The sequence below is a fragment of the Dromaius novaehollandiae genome, chromosome Z (assembly GCF_036370855.1).
Source record: "Dromaius novaehollandiae isolate bDroNov1 chromosome Z, bDroNov1.hap1, whole genome shotgun sequence".
Lineage (NCBI taxonomy): Eukaryota > Metazoa > Chordata > Aves > Casuariiformes > Dromaiidae > Dromaius > Dromaius novaehollandiae.
Genome location: NC_088132.1, coordinates 4,949,870 through 4,965,580, shown reverse-complemented (window position 1 = coordinate 4,965,580; position 15,711 = coordinate 4,949,870). Strand labels below are relative to the sequence as shown.

At 54.2% G+C, this 15,711-nt stretch overlaps 1 protein-coding gene across 2 annotated transcripts; it reads right to left on the bottom strand.

Moving 5' to 3' along the window:
• Window positions 1–6,044: 6,044 nt before the first annotated feature.
• LOC135324817 (maestro heat-like repeat-containing protein family member 7) lies at window positions 6,045–13,869 on the bottom strand. Of its 2 annotated transcripts, XM_064501779.1 has the most exons (11): window positions 12,627–13,869; window positions 11,941–12,131; window positions 11,715–11,852; window positions 11,013–11,127; window positions 10,384–10,521; window positions 9,378–9,554; window positions 8,762–8,917; window positions 7,638–7,739; window positions 7,097–7,199; window positions 6,716–6,775; window positions 6,045–6,418 (listed from the first exon to the last, which is right to left on the bottom strand). In XM_064501779.1, the coding sequence occupies exons 1-11, from the start codon at window positions 12,759–12,761 to the stop codon at window positions 6,228–6,230; spliced, it is 1,506 nt and encodes a 501-aa protein (XP_064357849.1). In that variant the 5' UTR covers window positions 12,762–13,869; the 3' UTR covers window positions 6,045–6,227. The 2 variants fall into 2 exon arrangements, with proteins under 2 accessions (XP_064357849.1, XP_064357850.1); XM_064501780.1 differs by lacking the exon at window positions 7,097–7,199 and having other exon boundaries at window positions 6,280–6,418.
• Window positions 13,870–15,711: the final 1,842 nt, after the last annotated feature.

The following is a 15,711-nucleotide window of genomic DNA, read 5'->3' as shown; positions in this document are numbered from 1 at the left end:
AAAAAATTGAGAACTTGAAATAGCTGTATTATGAACTTAGGAACAGCAAATGAATACCTCATCTTGAGCTCAATGAAACTGAGAAAATCATGTCAGGTTAGCATTTCAAAACACTTCTTTTTTCTTTTTTCTTTTTTAGCATGACATTATAGTACTAGAAACTCTAATGAAGAATGTGAGTTAGCTCTTACCTACTGCCTGCTGTTCCTGAGACCTCTCCTCTTCAGCTCGCTGGATGGAGAGGAATTTCACTATGAGTAATAATAGACAAAGCAGTTGAAGTTAGGCAAGGAGAATCTTTTGCGGACAGAAAGTAATTCCTTATGCAGATCTTAACCTCTACATATGGATTTTAAGTGGAACTCTTTTTGCAGAAGCCTTTTGTAAATTCACATTTGAATTTCGATGGCCACATGAAGAAGGCAATGTGTCATTTGCCTGCGGTATACTGAATGGACTAATACAGTTTTTACTTGAGGTCACCTTTTATGCTTCTCGGTAGAGAAGCTGATGAGTGTAAGGGCCAGTGCAAATACATCATTTCCTATATGCAGTAACTCACTCAGCAAAAATTACTACAGAACTGTTGGAATCAGTTCTCACCATCCTCAGTTGTTAAGTCTAGATTATAACAAATATATCTTAATGGAATGGTTCAGGCAGACCTGGAAACTAACTGTAACAGTATACACAGTTGTTAGTTGGCAGATACCTCTGTCTTGCCTTTACTTATTTTCCACAATGAATTCAGAGGTGGGTCTTTTTAAACAGGGACTGTAAGTCATAGTGGTGATAACAGTGGTCACCAGTGAGCACTCGATTAAATCTAGTTGGTGAAACAAAATGGGAACCTGTGGGATCTGATTTCTCACACAAGTTAAATTATCTCTATAAATTTTTTTTTTAGAAAGCAGGAGGGCAGCAGGACACTCACTGCGTTCTCTCATCTGTAATTCTATTATTTTGTTTCCGTGTTTGGGACTAATTTAAAATTTCTTGGCCTAACCTCTTATCTGTGTGTTTGATTCTTACAACAGTTTTATCAGTAGCAAATGAACATGACACAGGATGTAATCTGAGATGCACAACTAATGCTTGTGCCCAGTCGGACTCTTCCTTCTGGCCTTTATAACTACTTAAACAGCTGCAAATAGCTTCTTACTGTTTAGATGGTATGTTCTGCTACTTACAATACTCCTGCAAATGCTGTGCAGTCTTCTTTAACAGATCCTGTGTATCATAAAGTTTGGACACAGGTGGACTTGCAGAAATTTCTAAATGAATACATACTAAGTTAAACTCTTATCTTTGGCATACGAGTCTGGTGTTTTCCAAGGACAGCACAATGGAAATTGTTAAAAAAACACTGACATCCAAGTGAGAGTGCTGGTTTTCCAGCTAGCTAGTTGTGCTCTAACTAATCTGTGGCTCATTAAATGCAATAATTTTTACAGACACCAACTATTCTCTTCTTTGAAAATTTGGATTGCACTACTCTGTAACTGCCTAAAATACAATCAAAGTATGCGTTCTGAAGGTCAGACATAATGCGTTCCTTCCTCTATTTTTAAATTATTAACTGCTTTATTTCCAGTCTACAACATGCTTATAAATGAATAGCACAAATTTGGAATATATTCAGTTCAAAGACTATTAAGAGTAGCACAATTCCTCTCTCTTCCTCCCCCCACCCCCATCCACCCAATGCATGACAGGAAGAACCATTTAGCAGAAATCTGTTCCTTACAGGGGTATTTCATAATTCCATTCTTTACCATTGCAATGCTCTGGTATAACGAATTTGTGTGTTCCTGGTGGTGCCAGAAATAGAGCCATGCTGACTCTGTCCTGGAGACAGAGGTCAATTCTGTTCTTTCCTGTGTCTTCTAGCAGACAGATCTTTCATTCCTGTCCCGTCTGTAATCACTACACATGTTATATCATGACAGAAGAACAGGGTTCTGTTTCAAGAACATAACTAATAAGATCCTATATGCATTTGCAAAGCCTTGTGCCTACAAACTCCTGGATTTGTGTTAACATGTAAGCCATTCAACTGGCTTGTGAGGAGACAGCAACTCTGTGAGAGAATATTATGGGGATGAATTGTGGACATCGAGTTCATGTTATATAAAAAGGGAGAATTCCATTTCACAGAACATTTGCCTACTTGACTCTGCACTGATAGAATATCTCTACTGTGGAACGTAATTTAATTTTACCGATTTCTATCATTATCTCCTTACCTGGACTTTGTTCAACATTACCGTTTTCTTCATCATCATCATCTTCTTCATCCTCCTCCAAGTGACTTTCAGGTAAAGCTACTTTGGAGTAATCTACAAAATGAAACAACTCTTTTGTAAAAAACAGCATTTTTTAGAACTATTTTTGCTGATGATTTGACAGGCCGCAAAATGTGTTTGCTGCAACAAGTGACTGTAAAAACAGTGTTATAAATGTTACAACAATACTGTTCATTTTTCCGAGGTGCTGTTACTCATTGTTTAAAGAAGAACTCAATAGTCACAGGAGATCATATTTCCAAACATGGCATGCTTCCACCAACTGTGCATGTACATTGACACTGATCAAATGTCTCCCGCATCAGGCTTCTACTTCCCTCTTATCCTCAACCTTTAGAGTATAGCATGCCAATCACAGTATTTCTCAATCAGGCCAAGAAATTATATGTGCTAAGAAAACTATCCCAGTTTCAGGTTTTGGAGTGTGCCATACTGACTGCAATGGCCAGAAAGCCAACTTTCCTTTGTATATCTTGTGAAACAAAGTTTTGTTGCCTTCCCTTTGTGACACTGTGAATCTGAGCCAGCCAGAGAAACAATACAGTGTATTTCAATATTACTGCTTTGTAGTTCTTGTAGCTGCGGGAGTGAAGAATAATCACCACAAAAAAGGTCAGGGGCAAACCTTATGTAATTCTCAATTCAGAGTAGACGATATTCTCTCTGGTTTGCTGAGCTCTGACGGTTAAGTTCTGACTGGATGTAGCATGGTTGCTGGGGATGCTGGGGAAGCCCAATGCACTTTTGCCTCCTATTCAGTTTTACACCTCCACGCAGGCAGAAGAATCAGTGTAGTATGCATTGTCAAACCAACAATGCTACCAGTTCCATAGAAGGGAATGGTCTTATTAAGCCTTCCAGGGCAAAAATAATTATCATTTAATTACAAAAATGATAAGAGGAAAAAATGCCTTCTATCTCTTTGTATAGCTGGACAAAAGCTCTGTAATTATTTTTATCAGAAGCAGGTTTTGATTAGGACTTACCTTCAAAAGGTGAAACATGCTTTCTGGGAGTCACTGCAGAAGTTAGCAGAGATAAAAAGATAAGTCATGTGGGATTCATAGCAGAAATGGTGCTGCTTCTGCAGACCCTGTCCCAGATCTACATTACTGCTTTTCTTAGTCACTAGTGTCCCATTCTGGAGTACTGTGACATCACCATCTTATTTAGAGCTGTAGTGAGTGAGTCAGAGAAGAATATAAACTTTACTTTCTGCAAAGACACCGCAAATAACCCTGGAAATAAAGATGACACATACTTAACATAACAAAGTTATTCTTTAATCTTACAAATGGAGCTGCAGAAGGCCATATGGATGTACAAGAAGGACTGAACATCTCCTCTCTCCTGTAATTTCCTCAATGTTTAACTGTGCTATGGGTTGTTTTGTGGGTGTTTTTTTTTTTGTTTATTCTTTAGTTTTTAATAGGTCCTGTAAAAAAAAAAAAGTACTCCCCTGCTGAAAATTCTTGCTGCAGCATACATCCTGTGTCGATCTACAACCATAGGTTTCAACACAACTTTCAGTTCTTCCCTATTATTTTATGTTCGCCTTTAGACACTATCACTAAAAGCAGTTAGAACACCTTTCCAATTGCAAAGTTTTTGTCCAAGATTTTTAAAACTTCATTGCTTCTAAATGCAGCATCTTTGTTTAGAAAATACCATTTGCAGACTTATAGTACTATTTGATGTGGCTATCTTTAAACAAAAACCCTAGGAAAGATAGTGTACTCCTGAACTGTAGCAGTTTGTCAAACTACCTACGTGATTCTCACTGTGCCAGGGCCTCTTGAGGAAATTTCAAGGAATGAGAATCTTTCTAGCTTATGTACACTAAAACAGAGGCAAAAGAAGATAACTAAAAGCACAGAACCCTAAGTCTCTTTGGCTGGCTTTGGTGCTTTCCTCGTGTGACTAACCTCTACGTGCTACTATAACTGTAGTCATGTGTGCAGCACACAGACCTGGGCTGCTGCAGACACAAATTGTGAGGTCACTCCCTGCTGCTGCTGACCAAAGAAAGCAGAAAACAGTCATTCAGCTTTTCAAATGGTAAATGAGTAAATAGGTGCTGAAAAGAAAGAAATCGCATTGCAGAACATGAGTGTGAAGCAAAAACAAAGGCTGCCGCTTTCATGAATACAAGCTCCTACAAAATAAAAATTCTCAGCCAGACGGGTATCCTCAGGGCAGCACAGGCTTGCCGGCACTGGGCAGCCTCCGCAGGGGCCGTGGGGAGCCCCGGGCCATGTGCACAGGCTCCTCCTGGAGCTGGCCAGCAGCGCTGCCCTCGCAGCTCTCCGCCTGAGCCAGGCTTTCGCAGGCCACCCCTGCCTGCGTTCTCCTGGGCCTGGCTGGGAGCAGAGCGTGATGGGCAGGGCTGGTTATCCCCAGCTGCAAGCAGAAATCGACTGCAGCTGTGTGTTTTCCAAGGGAGAAGTGAAAACCTCAGCGAGCAAAGCAGGGTGCCCTGGCAGACCTGGGCCTACACACAGCAGTTGCTCTTCCACAGAGCCCTGCCAGAAGTGTCCCCGAGGCTTGTCTGCTGGCCCGGCTGGCCTACCCTTCTCTGAGAGGCACCTCAGAAAGCAGTGGGCAGCAAGCAGACCCGGCCCCTTCCCACTGCGTAGGCAGGGGCCGTTGATGCTGCTTAGGCCCCGCTTGCAGGGGCCCCAGGCTGTCCCCACCAGCTCTCGGGGACCACAGTGCCAGGGCCAAGCACAGGGCTGTTGTTGGGCCCATGGACACCTTGGTCCCGTAGCACAGCAGGTGCTGCCTCCACATCTGAGCAGGTTTGTAAGTGGGGCTTTGGCATCACAAGAGTCCCCTGAAAAGCAGCAAGGTTAGGAAGGCTCCCAAGGCAACGATACTTTGTTGTTTGAAGAGCCGCATGCCGAGAGGTGGGAGAAAGACTGGAGAGGCTTCCGAGGTCTGGAGGAAGCCTGTTTGCTGAGGAGGTGCAGCTTGGGATTTGGGAAGGGGACATGAGCTGGGCTGGAGGGGAAGGCACACAGCTCTGCACCCGTTTCCCCAGGCCATGGGGTCAGCAGCTAAGGGATGGCCCTTCACCTCTCCATCGCCTCTACCTTCCCAGAGAAGTGCTCCGTGGAGAAGCGTGTGAGCTCACAAGTACATCTGTGGCTGCAGGCAGTGCCTGCTGAATGGATGGGGAGTGTGCTGTGTCTGAACAGCTTGTTGCTGAGAAGATGGGAGGAGTTGAGGGCTGGGCAGGCTGCTGGCCATTGGGAGGTCCCCATGTGGAGCAGCTTGTCTTGTCTGGACAGTGCACTTCCAGTACATTTTGGTGTGCGCAGGTGTGGCTGCCATTTACTGCAGAGGCATCCGATACACAGAAACACAGATGGCAATTGGACTGACTTATTTCAGGAGTGAGAGAGAAGGGCAACGAGGCCTGGCGAAAGGAGGCAGTAGTGCGGTGGTGCTGCTGTGGAGCCTCTTTGACTGTCAGCGTGGGCTTGTGTTTCCTACACCGAGAGCTTAGGCTAGCCAAGGAGAAGGAGACCTTCAGAATGAATTCACAGAGTAGCCCCAACACACAGTTTCCCTCGGGGAACGGGGTGTCACAAGCCTGAAGAGTGTTGGTGAGCTAGAGGTCTGGCAGCAAAGAGGTCTGGCTCACCAAGCTGCCACAAGAGGCCAGTAGGAGCCTGCCTGGAGGAACAAACATTAAAAAAAAAATGCAGAAGGAAGCAAAAAACCCAGAGCAGAACATAATGTGAGGAATTTTATTATAACCTCTGAACTAATTGCTGCTCAGAAATCCCCTTGGTCTATTTCATTCTGCCCATCAGGCCTGAGGGGTGAACTGCAGCAGATGCCCAGAATGACCCAGACTGTTCTGCCTGCTCAGGAGGTCACCAATGGAAGGGCACCGTGGGCCTGGGACTGTCATCCTCATTCTCCTCGAGAAGAGCCGTTTCCCAGAGGGTGGTTCCACCTCTCCCGTGCTCTCTGGAGCCAGCAGCGCAGGGCCTGCAGGTTCCAGCCTGATGGTGACTGTTTCCTTGGAGTTCTCAAGATGAGGATGGTCTGAGTGGCCAGGGAACAGATGGAGGGCTGGATGTCATTCTCCAAGGGCCGAAGGACTGAGACATAAAGAAACAGAGCAGCGATGAAACCCATCTATCTGCAGAGACATCCCCCCGCCCCGCCCCAGGCATACCCTCCAGACGGTGCCAGCCCTGCCCAGCTCTTCCCAAGCAGTTGGGGCAAATGCACCAACTGGAAGTTGCTGCTCAGGAGTGCCCCCAAATGCCCCTGACGTTTTCCTCTGCCCCAGAAATATTTCCCTGTAACAGGCCACGGCACTGCAGTACACTGCCCACGCTCTGCCTCCCTTGCCCTCTGCCGACCGCTGCCAGCACGGCACTGCTCTTACTCACCGTTGCAGATATCCCGCAGCATCTCCTCCCTTGGGTTCTTCAAGCGTCGCCCGGCAAGCCCTAGGCACACAGCAGCCTTCACACCTGACGCTCCCCAGCACGCTCGCCGCAGCACAGCTCCCCGCCGGCCCTGCCAGCTTCGCGACACACCCTCCTCCCCTTTGGCGGGGCTGACCCCAGGGAAGTACAGTAGCCGATGGGGGAGGTTTGGGGGCTGGGGTGGGAACGAGCAAGTCTCCCGTCCACCCAGCGGGGCTCCTGCAAGCCCAGGCCCTGCACCAGGCAGTCTGGGCCCTGGCAGCCACAGGGCTTGCTGCCGGGCAGGGGCAGCTGGGCCTAGGAGCAAGTTGCAAACAGAGACACCCCGGGGGTGTGGCTCACCAAGGAACCTCACGGCCACCTCTCGCAGGGATGCCTGAGAGTCCTCCAAGTACGGCAGGCTCTGACACAGGTAGTCTTCCACTTGGCTCCTGCCTCTCGCCAGCTGCAGAGAGCACGGGGCTGCCACAGACCTTCCCCAAACAGCCGGGCTAAGCCCTGCTCCCCGCACCTCCTCCCTTTCCCTTCTGGGCATCAGGGCACGGGCATCTCCCAGCCAGGAGCCACGTGGGGTTGAGGTTTGGAGAGAGCAGCAGGCAGAGTGTGGCCCGGGGGTGCTGAGAACCCTGTGTGCTGCCAAGGCCCAGGTGGGCCAGGGTATCCCTCAGCAAACTGGCAGGAGGTCAGGGAGAAGAGAGGAGCCTGCCAAAGAGCCCACCAGGGTGATGAGCTTGAGGAACGGGATCAAGTATGCAGGTGCAGGCTGTGGGCTTGGGGCTGGAGCAGTGCAGGAGAGGCGCAGCTGCCTACCCCAGGCATGGCTGTGTGTGTGGGGGGCAGGCCTTGTCCAGCCTGGGCCCTGGGCCTGTGGAGCGCTCCTTACCAAGAACTCGGCAATCCTCCATGTCTGCTTTGTCTGGGTCAGGTCCCTGAGCTGTGCCCACTTCAGGCACGCTGCAGCGGCAACGAGGGCTTCCCAGGAGGCCTGCACAGACAGCAGCAGAGACCGAGAGATGGCAGCACAGTCTGGGGGAGGAGGCCTGCTGTCCCCCTCACCTTGGCTTGGCTCTGCCCCTTTCCCAGCCCATTGCGGGAAGATGCAGCAGCAGGGGCAGAGTCTCAAGAGGGTTCAATGTGCCCTGTGGCATGTCCTGTGGGAATTCGCCAGCAGCACACCTGGCTCCACATGCTGCTCTGTCACCGCTCCCTCATGCCCAGGCTCCAGCTGGCCAGAGCCTTGAGCCCAGGATAGCGGGCCAGTCACCTGCCCTGACTGCATCTCCCTTTGGGTGACTTGTCCCTATCCCGGCTGGGGTTCCTGGGGGGTGGGCTGGCTGGCTCTCTCAAGCCCTTGCAGGTGCTGCACCTCTCTGCACCGCCCCTCTGCATCACTGGCCTAATGCAGGCTGAGCGTAGTGAGAAGGATTTGTGTTCCCAGGGGGGAATCATGCCCTTAGGGAGCTGGGGCATGCCCTGGCCCAGGCATTTGGGCGGGTCTTGAGGGCAGCATTGGTGGACAGGGATGGAGGGTCAAGGGCCTGGCCTCAGACCCCTGTGAGGACAGCTGGGAAGCCTGTAGGGAGTCACATGCTCAGGCCTTTGTGGGCGCAGGCTGCTGCTGAGTCCTGTTGGAGCAGGTAGGGCAGGTCTGGGAAACGTCCATGCCCAGCTTCTCAGACCCTGTCAGCTCTGGGTCAGCAGGAACTCTTCCTGTGGGCTGCACTGGAGGAGGGCCGTATGGAGGGAGCAGGGCTGGAAGGGGCCCCCGGCCCTCTGTGCCTGTCTGAGCAGCAGGAGGCAAGGAGGGAGGACGGAAGCCATGGGGTGGGCCTGGTGCAAGGAAGGAGGGCAGCTCTTCCCTGCCCTCAGGGACGCAGGCTGTTGGGGCCCAGTGTGACACACTCACAGAGTCCAGTTGTCAGCAGCCCTTGCCCCTGATGCTCAGGCCCACCCATGTGATGCCAGCAGGCCCATCCCCGCATCACCGGTGAGGTTTGAAATCTATACCTTGGCCACACTCTGGGTCTCGTCATTCACGTGGAAGAACAGCGGGAGCAGGCACCTACGCACTTTCTTCTGCATCTGCTTCCTGCTGCTCCCCTCCACAAGCTCCATCACCTCTTTGAAGCGGCAGATGGAGAGCTCTCGCACCTGGCTGGATTCCTGGGAGGAGGGAGGAGGGTGGGACCTCAGCAAGGGCTCCTGCCTGCCCACGGTGAGCAACAGCATTAGCTTGTACCCAGCCAGCCATGTCAGGAGCTCCCCCAGGGGATGGGCTGAGGAGGAGGCTGGGCTGGCCCTCCACCATGACTCCTGGACACACACCACCTGCTCAAGGCGGTGGTGAGAGCATGTGGTCCTGCCTGGCAGGAGCCACTGAAGAAGCCCCCTTGGATTTGAAAGCACCTGCGCCCTGCACAGGGCACTCGGAGCACCCATTGATGTAAACCTGTCAGGGAGAAGTTGTGGCACACTGCAGAGGCCATAAGCCATGCCACACGAGCCCAGAGAAGCTGGGAGTGGCGAAGGCCCTGCCTGAGTGCTGCACACAGGGCTGGGCTGAAGGGCGGTTGTCATTAGAGAGTGCTCATCTGCAGGGCTCAGGCTCCCACACCAGCCTTACGTCATCAAAGAGTGGCATGAGCTTCTCCGCCAGCTGCAGAGCGATGGGGCCCACTGCCGCCCTGTCCATATGGCGGATCACGTTGCCAGAGACAACCAGGGCCTTCATGCTGATGTCTGTGTTGGCCCCCTGCAGCACCTCCATGAGGTCTGGCAGCAGACCCTGCATTTTTCTGACCTGTAGGCAACACAGAATCTCCTGTCTGTGAAGCAATGAAAGCCCACATGGGCAAGACGGCTCTGGTTATTAAACGCCAGCCTCCTGTCTTGCTCTCCCACTGGGGGCACAGGAGTCACTGCAGCAGCCTCCTGGCAGGCAGTGGTTACTGGCGCACTGCTGCGGCTGTGGGCAGAGCAGGGAGCAGGGCAGGAGGACAGGACAGCAAACGCTCCTGCGCACCTGAACGGCTGCGCCCTCTTCTGACACGCCAGAGTGGGCAGATTGGTTAGCAGCCCTCTACGCTCGGAAATTCCCCAGGCAGTGGCCAGTCCCCACCCTGGCAGGCTCATTTTGCGTCAGAGCCCAGTGCCCCACTGCCAGGGCTCTGTGGACACCTGCTGGTTGTGCACTGCAGGGTGCAGCGCCGGGCAGCTGAGATCTCCAAGCTGACTTTGAGCATGCTGTGACCCTTGACAACAGAGGGCCGCTGCCACAAGCCCCAGGGTCAGCCCACTGCCTTGGAATGGCCCTGGGCTCTGGCTCACCTTCCCCTTCTCAGGGGGATGCTTATTCTGGGGACAGCACTCCCCCGACTGCGGCAGCTGGCAGCTGGCTTTCTTGGGGCCGGGCACAGCCTGCTGCCGGCCACAGCTGGGATGTGCCAGGAGTGCACAGCCAAGAGCCTGGTCTGAAGGACGTGAGGGCTGACAAGGGGGTCAGCGAGGGAAACTGCAGCAACTACTAGGCTTCCTGATTCTCAGGAAAGGCCAAGCACTGCATTACCCCCTGCCTCCTTGGCAGCCCCAGGCTGCCCGCATGGCTTCACCTGGCTCAGGACCATGCTCACCATCTCCGGTCTCTCGGAAAGCGTCATGAGGCCTCTGAGCACCAGCGAGCGCATCACCAGGCCTTGAGACCTCAGATACTTCTGGAGGAGGTACAGGACACAGCAGTCCACGGTTTTAAGCTCTGCACAGCTCAGCAGCTGAAACACACACAGCAGTGAGAGACTGGCAGAGCCTGCAGCACTCTCTGCCCCATGCAGCTCCTGCTTTCAACTGACAGCTCACGGCCGGGGCCCCAGGCCCAGACAAAGCCTGTTGTGGAGGCGGCAGAGGTTGTGGAGGGCCCACAGGGACACCCTTAGGCCCTGTGCCTCACGGCACACAGCACAGATGCCTTGCTTGCTCTTTCTGGCCTCTGAACCACCTGCCGCTTGTGCCCTCTTGTTGCCTGGTCCCCTGCTCTCTTGCCTCGGAGGAGCCGTGGACTATCAAGAGCTGGCACAGAGGAGGCACGAAATGTGGGTGGTTACAGGTGTTGCCATGGTCCAGACGGGCCAAGGCCAGGCGTACTACTAGCGGCGCACCCGCTGGCCCAGCTCCATTGGCTGGCATCCCACCGCCCAGCCATGCCTGCAAGAGAGGGGAGCGTTCCGAGGCATCTCAGAGGGGCACTGCTTGCCACCAGGCCTACCTCAACAAAGAAGGCCATGGCAGTGACTTCCTGTACTTTGTCCCCTTTGCTGAGAAGTGTTTCCAGCTGGTGGAAGATCCAGGAACACTGCTGAACTGGGTTTGTCCTCATCTGTCTAACAGGGGGAAGAAAGCACCAGCAGTAGTGAGCTTGGCAGGCAAACCTCTTCCGGGATCGCACGGCCTACTCCAGCCAGTACCGCACAGGCCAGGACTCAGCTGCAGCTTCTGTAGCCTTTGCTTATGGAGCAGGGGTCTTTTGCCAACACACCTCCCCACTGGAAAGTCAGTGTCCAGCACCGTTAGGCTCCTTTGGGTGGATGACTGGAAAAACACCCTTGCTGTGCTAAAGCCTTGCTCTCTTGCCCTCTTTGGAGCCTCATCCTCCTGGGATGTCCCCATGTGCGCTTGTGCACCTTGCATCTTTCCTTCTGCTCTAGCACACTGTCCTTGTGGAGGCCCCTGCGGGGGCCCCGCGGTGGGCCTGCATGCAGACAGGCCTGCGGTGCTCCCTGGGGCATGCATCCAGTCCCCAAGGGCAGGGTGCTCGAGGTCTACAGGATGTTCCTGGTGCTGCCACTTATCGTCTCCCACACCCAGTAACACTGGCTCCTCTAGCCGCAGCTTTCAAAGCTGGGCAGCAAAGAAGCCCCGTCTCCAGGAAAGCAAGGCTGAGGGAGTGCTGGGCAAAAGGGTCTCTCACCTGGCCAGCAAACTGATTCCGCTGTGGTGAGTCTCAGCTCTGAGAAGCAGGTCCCAGCCGCCCCTCTTCTGGATGAAGAGGACCTGCTCCTCGTAGCCAGCGCAGCAGAGCAGAGCTTTCATGGCCTGCACTGCAGACCTGCGTGTGGAGCAAAGCCCAGTCACACTCAGAGCCCAGAGCCCTGGCTGAGGGCGCATGGGAAAGGCAAGAGGGCTGGGTGGAGCACCTGACAGGGCTGGCTGGAGAAGGCTGATCCCCTGGGCAGCATTTCCTCCAGCAGACACTGCCGTCCTCCGGTAGGAACGCTGCAGCGAATGACATCTGCAAGAGCAGTGCCATGTAGAGCTGGGGGAAGAGCGCTGTTACCCTCTGCTGGCAGGTGGGCTGCTGAAGGATCTCATGCAGTGCCTTGGTTGCCTGCAGAAAACACCTGGCGATAGCTCTCACTGCAAAGACATTGCTGTGGCAGTGCCTAGGCCCTTGGGGTACCCATGGGGTGAGGCTCCAGCATTGCCCTGGGCCTCAGGAGACACAGCTGGAGACTGCAGCCTGGCTGCCAGGCCATGGCCACGTCAGCGGCAGCCCTCTGGGCTCCACTCCCACATGTAACATGGGCACAACGACCCCTCCTGCATCAGTGTGGCATGCCTTATGTATCCTGCACACCATCCTGGGTGTCCGGTCTCAGGCTTTGTAGCCTGCTCAGGCTGTGCAGTGGCCATGCCCCTGCCCCTGCCCCAGCGCTGGCCCAGACCCCAGCCGCTGCCCCGCCTCTGTCCCAGTCCATGCCACTGTCCCTTCCCCTTCCCCTGCTCCTGCCCCTGCCCCTGCCTCTGACCCCATCCCCGTCCAGCCCCTCCCCTGAGGCAAGCACAGCCCTGAGGGCCATCGAGGCCTCATGCAGTAACTCACAGCAAAGGGGAGGATGCAGGTGTCATCTGGGACAACTCTGAACTGCTTGAGCAGTAGCCGGTCCTCCAGGATGCTGAGCAGCTTCCTCAGCACTTTGTCCAAAAACCTGGGCAGGCATACCATCACCTCCCACATGGCCGTGGCAATGCTGCAGGCCCAGAGCGTCCAGTCGGCAGAGCTGCCTCGGCCACAGCTCTGTAGCTTGAGCAAGTCCCAGAGGAGCCAGGCTGCGGCTCTGGCCCTACCCACTCCACCCTTGCTTGGATTCCTGTTGGGCCTGGTGAGCCCCACCTGGGCAAGCAGGAGACAGCTGAGCCCATGTTCACTGTGGGGCAGGAGTGCGGCTCTGTGGCTGGTGTGGTCAGCTCTGGCTGCTGTGGGCCTGTGGCAGATGCCAGAAAGGGGCTGGAAAGCATGGCGGGGGTTAGAGCCCTGCCCTTTGGGGATAGCCTGCAGTCTTACTTGGGTCTGGCAACGAGAGGGTCTTTGGGCACCCTCCCCACGTGGAACAAGGCCTCAAGGCTGCTGGGGCCTGTACCTGTCACATGGTGGGGAGCAGTTCAACAGGCTTATGACCACCTCATGGGGGTACAGGTGGGTCAGCAGGAGAAGCAGTAAGTCCAGGCTGTGCCGGGCTGACCCCGTGGTGATGCACATCAGGTTTTCATAGATGCACCTCATGATCTTTGGCACCTGGAGAGCACACAGGTGAGAAGGAGGGCAGCCGAGGAAAACGAGGCTGAGAACTGCTACTTCCCTTCGCATCACTCTTTGCTGGCTTCAGATGGTGCTGTGTGCCCGAGAGAGCTGAAGCGGAAGGGAGGGACAGCCCTTCAAAGGGCTCAAGTGCAGGGCAATCCAGCCACAGGCTGCTTACGTTCTTCAGCCAGGAGGCGGGGTCCATCATGGCCACATCCAGCATGCTGGTAGCCACCTGCGCGTCAAAGATGCTGGAGTCTCTCATGCCCTCAATGGCTGTTAGGACGATGTCTGTCCTCTCCGAGGGCTGGAGGTATTTTCCAAACATCTATGGGAGGAAGGAGAGGAGGGAAGACGTGACACTGAGCACCATGATGGCGCTGCTTAGCCGAGCAGGGAGAGCAGCTCTGGAGCAGGGGCAGTGCTGGCAACTGGCTGCAAAGCTGGAAGGAGGGGCTGCAGTGCCTGCCCTGTGGAGGATGAGAACAGAGGGCCACCAGGAGCGGGGAGCAGAGCGGGCATCAGGGGCACCGGCCACTGACCCAACAGAGTCCAGGAGGGCTGGAGCAGCTGTGGTGACGCTGGAGTGCAGCCTTCAGATATTGCCTGCTCAGGGACAGTGGGAACCCTCTCACCAGGGACGGTGAGGCCACATCAGCCCCACTGATTCTGAATCCATTTGCTCACACAGGTGTCCTGCTGATGCCATGGCCAAGAGTCCCAGCCAGGGAGGCACTCATTACCGTGGTGATATGGCTGGTGCTGTTGGACAAAGCAAGCCAGAAGCCAGTGTGCTCAGCTTTCCATTGCCTTTGGAGCTGTGCCTGCTCTGGATCATCGTCTGCCAGCTTCTTGCCTAGACAGGAGGGAAAACACAGAGCAGTCAAGAAGAAAAACAAAGAAGGCGCGCTGGAGCACAGTCGGTAGATGAAGGGAACCTGTTATCCCCTCACACTGCGGTCTGGCAAGTGCCGAGCAGAACACAGCATCCAGCGCTGGGGCCCCCAGGGCAAGAAAGACATCAACAAAATGGAGCAAGTTCAGCAGACGGCCACCAAGGTGGTTGGGGCTGGAGCACTTGCCCAGGCTGAGGGAATGGGGCTTGTTCAGCCTGGAGAAGAGAATGTCTGGGTGGAGGGGGGAAAGGACGACCTCATAGCAGCCTTCCAGGACTTACGAAGGCCCTATCAAGAAGACCCGTTCACAGTGGTGTGTGGTGGGATGATGAGACAGTGGGGGTAAGCTGAAGCACGAGAGGTTGGGACTGGATAGAAGCAGCAGCTTTTTGCCCACGAGGACAGGCAAGCATTGGAGCAGGTTGCCCAGAGAAGCTGTGCAGCTAGACCCTTGGCGGGGGTTGCAACCCAAGTGGATAAAGCCCTGATCAACCTGGTCTGACAGCCTAGCTAAACAGGCTTTGAGTGGGGACTTGGACCAGAGACCTGCTGAGCTCCCTTCCAAAAGGAAAAGGAAGCTGTGATTCTGTGACCCTATGAAGGATGGGAAATTTGAGATGGGAGCCTGAAAGCACTCGGGAGCAATCTGTGGCTGGCAGAGAAAGAGCAGTTTGGTAGTATATGGGGACCACAAGAATTCCCAGGGAGGATCTATGCCCATTGGAAGTTCGAGAAGGGCAACTGCTTCCCAGGATCCAGACCAGGGGGTGAATTCAATAGCATTGTGCCACCTGAAGGAGGACGGAAGCCCTTGGACGGGAGAGGTGCATGGTTATGACTTCATCCATGCCCTCTTGGTGGTGGGCTGCCTGGGCCCTGCGGCTGATGCAGCCCAGCTGCTCCCCTGCTCCTACACTGGAAGGGTTTCCCGTTGCTGCCTGTGGCTGAGGAGCGTGGCAGGGTGGCGCGGTGCTTTGCTTGGACACCTGTCTGTGCCTGGAAGGACCCAACCCACGACACTTTCTCTTACTCTTTCGCTGCAGGGCGAATCTGTAGAGGTAGTGAAGAGCATCCGCAGCCCCACAGCTGATGCCCTGGTCCTTGACAGCATAACAGAGGAGGAGCCGCCCCACCAGCTTCCCCAGCATGTGGAAGTCCTCGGTTGCAGCAAGGGCAGGCTTGTCTCTGACGCCATCAGAGGGGACACAGGCCTGGGGGAGGGCGGGAGCAGTGGGAGCAGGGCTAAGGTGAGGCAGTTGGGGCGAGACCTTGCTCACAGCCGTGATGAGAGGGCTGTGGCAGGGTGTGTCCCAGCCCATCCGCCTCTGCATACTGCCAGGTGTTTGGCCCAGCCAAGGGGCAACCTCGCCTCCCTCTGAGCAACCCCTGATCCTGCACAGCAGCCATGGCAAGGTGAGCAGGAGGCTGCCTCCCTGCCAAGGCTGAGGATTACCTGGCTTAGCACCAGGCTGATGGGGAAATGAGCCTGT